The following is a 7,934-nucleotide window of genomic DNA, read 5'->3' as shown; positions in this document are numbered from 1 at the left end:
CCTGGAGGCTAGCAAAAGGACCCGGCTCGCAGAGCGCGACGCCCGTGCGTCCGCCTGTCCTCCTCCTCTTTAAAGACGGGGCCTACCGAGAAAGTGCCTGTGTAGTCAATCGAAGGATTCTACTTTTGACGCAAAAAATTACCCATCAGAAGTATGCATAGCATAGGAATGAGAATGTTTCACTTTGCAGTTGAACGCTGTTGATTTGGACAGGTTAGAGCGGACGCGAGAGCTGCTGGATCAAAGCAGGCACTGTTTAGGACAGCTGCATCCGGGCCCTCCTGTCGCAAGCCGTCCTCCGAGCCAGGGGTCCTTCAGGTAGGAGGTGCTGGGTGACTTTGGACGTCCGCCCTTCCTCGGCGCGAAGGCTCTTCAGTCCCGGGCCTTGCGAGTTTGACGTTCTCTCCGTCTGGACTCGAGGCTTCTGTCGCAGCCATGATCCGCCAGATCATCGGTCAGGCCAAGAAGCATCCTAGCGTAAGTTCTTAAACCCTTTCCTAGTGTTTTCACTTGTGCATCCTGTGTCGGGTTGCGGCTGCCTCAGTCCCCTGGGAGCTTTCTCCTTCGCAGCCTCTTACCGTTTCTCGGGGCTGGACCCTGCGTCACTTTGTCCTGTTCTGCTGGTTGCCCCAGGACCTTGAGCTCTGACCTTCCACGCCTTGCATTGTGGGGTTTGGCCTGGCACACGAAAGGTGAGGGACGCTCTCGAGGAAAATAAAATGTTGGAACAGTGTGGTGGGCGCGCGTCCTCTTGCAGGTTGGTCGGACCAAGAGGGATAGTTGTGCGCTGTGTGGGTTAAAGACCAGCAAAGGTCAGGCACCCTATTTGTTCTGTTTAGAGTCTCGTATTCACTGCATTGCACCATGAGGCTTTGAGGCAAATATGAGGGTCTCTGATCTTGGAATGCTCGGTTTGTCTGGACGTCTTGATATTTGGGGGGATTTTTGTAGTGCGGAGTTTAATCGCAGTTGAGTTCTTTTGTATCTCACATTTTCCCCTGCATATCAACGTGCTGTGGCCCTAAAAATCAATTACGCAATATTTAATTTTTATCTTAAACCCAGTTGCCTAACGACGCATTAAGCGTTGGTAGCAGTACGTTTTCAGAGATTATGCGTAAAACCGGTATTTATAATAGGTATGTTTCTGTTTGTTCATTCAGACTCTTTATTTAACAGAGTTTTTATTTTTCGTAACGTCTGTATCGAAGCAAGCTTAAGTAATTTGCCAAGAGCTTGTTTTTCAAGCCTTGAGATGAAAGAAACTGGGAAATTTAATGGGAGTGATGTATAAATATTAAGTGAAAAAGGCGATATATTTTATGGGAAAATTTAAAATTTGAATGTAACTTTTTCCACATTTAAACCAGAATTATCTTCACATCCTTTGGAAATTACATTTCTTTCTTTTGAATGTAGTTATAAGAAATCTTACCTCAATATGAGGTCTATCTCTTCAATTTTTAAGACAAGATTAGAAAGACGGTTTGAAGAGAAGGTAAAACTATAGAGATAGAATGCAGATTAGTGGTTGCCTGAGGCTGGGTGTGGGGATGGGGAGTGACTGCAGTGGCCATGAGAGATTCTTGGGGTGATGAGAATGTTCTAAAATTGTATCGTGGGATGGTTGTACAACTTTATAAATTTACTACAACTCATTGGTGGTTTCATACTTGCAATTAATGAATTTTATGGCATGTAAATTAAACCTCAATAAAGCTGTTGAAGTTTTTTAAAAAAATAAAATAAAAAGATGGCTTGAGACTTGGAAATCAACGTGTAGAAACTACTGTAGTCTTTCAGTTTATTTTTATCAGTATGTAGGTATTTGAAGATGACTCTTGATTCTTGTCTATTTTGTTTTTGGTTCCAGTTGATCCCCCTCTTCATATTTATTGGAGCGGGAGGTACTGGAGCAGCACTGTATGTTTTGCGCCTGGCATTGTTCAATCCAGATGTCAGGTAAGTGCTTAAAAATGTTTAGAACTTTGATGGTTTATCAAACTGATTCAGGAGCCACAGCCTTTCTAGGGAGGCAGCATCAAGTAGTATAAAGAACCTGAAATTTGTTGTCATACAGTAAGTTCAGATCCCGGTTCTACTGTTGTCATTTACTTTTTCTGGTTCATGAAATTATCTGAATTTCTCTGAGTCTCATTTTCTCATCGGTTGAGTAGAACTGCTAATACCTATTTTGTAATGTGAGGATCGAGATAATTGTTTTTATAAAACAGTCAGGGTTGCTGGTATGTTTAAGTGTTTTTTGCCTGTTTTCCACAATAGGGAATGCTTCTTTTTGAAGTTGTAAAAGAACAGGCATGGAAAAGGTTGTTTCATTGTTTTTCTATGCAGTTTTCTATATATCACTTCATTGATGAAATAGAAAACACTAGTAAAAGCCAAGTGTAAAGTTTTTTGTGACAAGGATAGGGACAAGAACAGCTGCCCCAAGAGGCTCTGTGTTGTACCTTTTTCTAATTGATTACGTGAGGTTGCTTATTATGAATCCTGTCTCTCAACTCCATAATGAAAATAACACCATCCTTCACCTGATAGGAAGTGGGATTAATCTATTTGAAATGTTAGCTTCTTGAGTACAAGACTATTTTAAATAGTGTTTTATTACTCTAACAGTTATAATGTTTTATTTCTTTTAGTTGGGACAAAAAGAATAACCCAGAACCCTGGAACAAACTGGGTCCCAATGATCAGTACAAGGTAAGCTACAAAATTGCTTCAAAATTGCTGGAAAGTGTATTTTAATAAACTTTGTCATAGGGTAGGGTTTTTTTAAAATTGGATCTGCAAGTAAAATTCTATTATAATGAACTTAGAAGAATTGCTAGATTGTTCTGTGAAATTAGAATGGCATATTTTTCTAACAAATATTTTTTCTAAGGATTTTATTCACAGGCTTTAGACTCTATGTGAAATGAAGATAATGTCTCAATTCTACTGATTTGACTAAGAAAAAAAAGAGATAGTATAGTTCTTGTTTAATATTTTCTTTGCTCTTGGGTAGTGTAGTGCAGTGGTTCTCAAACCTCAGTGTACATAGGCATCTTCTTCAGCTCCATCCCCAGAGATTCTGATTCAGTTGATCTGTTGCAGAGGCTGAGAATTTGCATTTCTAATAAGGTTTTAGATGATGTTGATGCTGTTGGTCCATGGACCACACTTTGAGTAGCACTAATCTAGTGGCTGGTTTGGTCAGCTGTTCTTTCTTCTTGGTATGGTTGACATATTTCAGCTGAGAATTAGTAGGAAGAAATGAAAATCAGTTGAAACTTACATTTTACCATAAACCTTCTAGATAAACTTTTTAACATCTTTCTGGAAAACTGGTTTGTGAAACTACTCTTCCAAAGAATGATTTCATGGACTGACGCCATTTACTTTTTTTTATTTGTTTTATTGATACATGATTGACGTGCAACATTGTATAAGCTCGAGGTGTACAACTTGTTGTTTGATGCATTTATGTATTACACTATGATTACTACAGTAGTGTTAGCTAACACCTTTATCATGTTACATAATTATCACTTTTTTTGTGTTGAGAACAATTAAGAGATAGTTCCTTAGCAACTTTGAAGTTTATAATAAAGTATTGTTGACTATAATCACTATATTGTGTATTAAATCTCCAGAACTTGTTGGTCTGGTAGTTGCAAGTTTGTACCTTTAACATCTCCCTAATTTCCCCACCCCCCCATCCCCTGGTAGCCACCATTCTACTTTCTGTTTTTACAAGTTCAGGTTTTTTAGATTCCATTTAAGTGATATCATACAGTATTTGTCTTTCTCTGTCTCACTTATCTCACTTAGCATAATGCCCTTAAGGTCCATCCATGTAGTTGAAAATCTGAGACCATTGATTCCCCAAACACAGCTTTACTTACCTGTAAAATTTTTGCATACGAAGATAAAATCCTTGCAATGTCAAAAAGGGTGGGGGGCAGCTTTATTAGGGTATGATTCACATACCGTACAATTTACCCATTTAAAGTATATAACTTGCCATGAATTTTCCATTATACCAGGCTGCTTCATCAAAAAATAGCAGTTTCTTTGAGCACTCTCAAGAAGAGGTGTCTTGACCGAGGAGTGTTCAGGACCCCTTAGCAGATATACCTCCTTGATGGAGATGGATGCTGTCATTACTGATGACAACTTTTAAGATAACTGTCACCTTTTACAGATTCCAAGCTTTCCACTCAACCTTCTGATTATAATTTGGCTTCCAAATCTCTAAACAGATCTTGCTACAAGAAACAAACAAAAATGCACTAGTGAAGCTGAAGTGAACCATCTAATCTGTGTCACATTTTGACTCAAAAAATGATACACAGGCATCCTGTTTCTTCTGTCCTATAAATTTTAGTCCATTCTGGAGAAAATGATTCCACATCCAATAAACTTTAAAAAAGAAAAGAAAACAAAACAGGCCTCAGTCCTTCCATCAAAGAGCATATTGGAGTCTCTGTGTATATAGTTCAGAAAGCTCCTCAAGTGATTATGTTAATGAAGCTACTTATTAATCATGTTCTGGAACATGAAAATACCTGCCAGTATGAGGCCATGTGAGCTGGAAATGGAACGTTGCTGCAACAAAAAACGAATGTGTGTGGCATAGATTGGGCTGTGAATAGCCAAGATACTGGTATTAGAGCCTGGAAAAATGAATCATGTAATGGCAAAATATTTGATAAGGTGTCACCTGCTATAACTTGGAAAGAAGACCATGTGCCTAAAGAGTTTGTTATAGAAAAGGTTTTTGGAAGACAGGATGTTTGTGGACTGTTGCTGGCTCTACTTGCCAAGAGATGAGTTTAGAAGAATTGGGACATTTGCAAGCAGAAATAAAAGGGAATCAAGTCCAGAAGCTTGTGAGCCTGGAGTGGATGATGCCTACTACTGCTTCTAGACTAGAAGACTAGTAGACTAGATTATTCTTTCTCTATCATTCACTTCCCCTCACCTGAGATAATTTTTTTTCTGGCCCATTAACATCAGATTTGGCCATGTGACTTGCTCTGGCAAATCAAGTGAGGGGAAGTGCTATCTGCCACTTCTGAGCCAGTATGTAGTTCCCCCATTGTTCTTTTCCATCTGTCATGAGACCAAATTGACAGTTAAGGGCTACTCATTCAGCCCAGGATTAGAATGAAGAGAACACAGGGCAGTCAGCTTATAAAGGCATATAATGTGAATGAAAAATAGACCTTTCTTGTAAGCCGCTAAGATTTGGTGGTTATTTTTTGCTACTTCACAATCTAGCAGAAGCTAACTAATACAAACAAGACAGGGGGCTAAAATAGGATTTAAGCATTAAAGGCCTAGCAACACTTCTCAACTGAATAAAATGCCCCAAAGCCGAGATCAGAATATGTTGTGCCTTCCCAGCTATTGTTACAAAAACCTTAAAGGTAGCCACCGTTAAACTGAGAAAAGGAATGTGGTCATGGAAGCTGAAAAATAAAGCAGATTTGAAAATAACTTCGACGGAGTATTTTGATACTGGCACATGGAACCGAATAAAAGCAAATACATCAGAAACCTGCTTAGTTTTGAGAAAATTAGCAAAGGTACTGTGACCTTTCCACTCTGCTTGGGTGTAGGGGCTTGATCCTGCTTCTGGCAAGTCATATAACTTGATCTTCAATGGCTTCTTTTATAAAGTAAGAATGAGTAAGGTTGTGATAATTAAGATAAACATAAAGCATTCTGCCTGCAGTGCCTGGGATCTATTAGAAGAGCCCAATAAATATTTATTTCTTAAAATATAACCTGCAGTTCCTTTTATAAATATTCCCTTTAATATTTTGTTAATACGTTAGAGATGATACAGTTAGTTTCTTTTTAAGTCTCATTGTCTAGTTCAGTTGCTTCATAGGAGAACACTGTCAGAACAAAAAATACTGCTTTATGACTGATTCATACTTTTATGTTTATAAAGTTTATAAAAGTCTGTGTACGTATCTCAAGGATAAGCTTCACAACCTGGGAATTTTTCTTTTTTTAAAAGTCAAATAAAATAAGAATTTTTCAATTAGAGATAAAGAAGTTAGGGTATGTTTGGAGAAATAAAGAAAAGGGTTTGAAGAAATAATGGACATAGATTTATGAGCTTCTTGCTTAAAAATTGAAGAAAATGATGATAATTCTGCAGTTTTGGTTCTTTTGGAGTTAAATAATGTAGTCTCCAAGTAATTATAGCACAGCCTCTTCAGTGTTCTTTGGCACAAGAATGAGTAAACTCAAGATTATAGCTTTATTTGGGCTTATGTACAAATCCTAATGTTTCCTCAGTAGGAATTCTAGAGCAGTATCAAATATAAATCATTTTTTAAAAAAATTCTTGAGTTAGAGGCAGTTTTTTTAAGTAATGATAGTAAGATATATTTCTAAAATTTAAGTTGAATATGAGGAAATTTATGGAAATTACAAAGCTTCCAAAATACAGTATTATTTAAAAGCAGAAATACTGTACCGTTTAAAAGCTTTTGTACCAAAGGCGGGTCAGGTGTGAATTTGATTTTGATGCATTCTGGGTTAGGAAATTAAGGAAACGTCTAAGTGAGAGAGAGAAAATGGACAGAAAAGCCATCAAAGCAGGCCAATTTGTATCTAAAAAGTATGGAAACAAACACACAACGAAGTATTACTTTATATTACTAGCCAATCTTTATTGCTATAAATCTTTCCCATCTAAATTATAGCCCTTTGCTAACCAAATAGGGATGATAACTGGTATTTCTCTATTCTGTTGGAGAGTCACCCATGTACGTAGTGGAGATGGAAGTAAAAACATAAGAATTGGAAGTATGCATCAGAAGAAATTCATAATTATTCACCTTGAAATAGAAGAATTTTTTTATAGGTTCTACCAGATTATACTGGCACTGCTCTTCTGAGGAAGATTGAATATTTTTACCTTACCAAAACCATTATTAAAGAACTGGAATTTTAATGTCTTTGTTTGAATGACTTTTATATTGTTAAATATTCCTAATACAAAATTAATGTCTGTAATTGTTACTATAGAAAGCTGAATAAAAATAATCTTAAACTTCTGTACCATCTTTGTGTATTTGATTGATTATCTAAAATATCTTTTTTCTTTTCCAAGTTCTACTCAGTGAATGTAGATTACAGCAAACTGAAGAAAGAAGGTCCAGACTTCTAAATGAAATGTTTCACTATAAAGCTGCTTAGAATGAAGGTCTTCCAGAAGCCATCCGCACAATTTTCCACTTAACCAGGAAATATTTCCCCTTTAAATGCACAAAATCATGTTGGTGTATTGTGATGGGGTTTACACTGATTAATAAATAGTTTGAAACTTGATGTGTGTCACTATTTAATGCCGAAACTCTACTCTGAATTTTATAACTTAGGGTATAGGAAATAAACTGTTAGAATTTAAGGAGTTTCTTGAATTTCTGTGTATTCGTGTAATTTGAAAATAAGACTTTAAGCTACTCTAATAAAACACTTTTATTTTGTGTGTAGGCCATTGGTAACACTAGGGCATATTTAAGAACTGGAACTGGAAATCGAACGTAGACTGGCAAGATTATTCAAACCTCTTTGGCATGGGCAAAATGAAAACCTCTAGATTTCTGTTACTGGCTGATGTCGAAGTATGTGCAGTTGTTCATGCTGGTTTTTACCATGGCATTCTCTTTGCTGAAGATTTTTAAGGTTGTTAGTCGCTGTGGTCTGGCTGGGGATTGTTGGATCTGAGTCCATCGCTACTAACCATGGAACTAGTGGCCAAGAAGAGCTCTTGAGAACTTCTGCTGAGTCTTGGCAGGTTTTCAAAGGCTAGAAAGTATGTTAGTAGCAATTTTGAGTGAGAGTTAACTTTTTAAGAATGGGCTGTGGAATTGGAATTTGGTAAGAGAAAATGTTTGGGTATATATTGATGT

The 7,934-nt window shown here is 37.2% G+C and overlaps 1 protein-coding gene across 1 annotated transcript; it reads left to right on the top strand.

The window, feature by feature from the left end:
- Nucleotides 1-310: 310 nt before the first annotated feature.
- Nucleotides 311-7,350, top strand: NDUFA4 (NDUFA4 mitochondrial complex associated). Its single transcript, XM_036863908.1, has 4 exons — nt 311-477; nt 1,874-1,962; nt 2,658-2,718; nt 7,133-7,350. Exons 1-4 carry the CDS (start codon nt 436-438, stop codon nt 7,187-7,189), a joined length of 249 nt encoding a protein of 82 aa, XP_036719803.1. The 5' UTR covers nt 311-435; the 3' UTR covers nt 7,190-7,350.
- Nucleotides 7,351-7,934: the final 584 nt, after the last annotated feature.

The sequence above is a fragment of the Balaenoptera musculus genome, chromosome 9 (assembly GCF_009873245.2).
Source record: "Balaenoptera musculus isolate JJ_BM4_2016_0621 chromosome 9, mBalMus1.pri.v3, whole genome shotgun sequence".
Taxonomy (NCBI): domain Eukaryota; kingdom Metazoa; phylum Chordata; class Mammalia; order Artiodactyla; family Balaenopteridae; genus Balaenoptera; species Balaenoptera musculus.
This window is presented reverse-complemented; position numbering and strand designations above follow the sequence as displayed.

Excerpts from the sequence above, each read along its gene's own strand:
- NDUFA4 (XM_036863908.1), top strand. The coding sequence starts at position 436 with ATGATCCGCCAGATCATCGGTCAGGCCAAGAAGCATCCTAGC. Across the intron at positions 1,963-2,657 it reads TTGTTCAATCCAGATGTCAG|TTGGGACAAAAAGAATAACC; the intron begins GTAAGTGCTTAA and ends TATTTCTTTTAG. Across the intron at positions 2,719-7,132 it reads GTCCCAATGATCAGTACAAG|TTCTACTCAGTGAATGTAGA; the intron begins GTAAGCTACAAA and ends TTCTTTTCCAAG.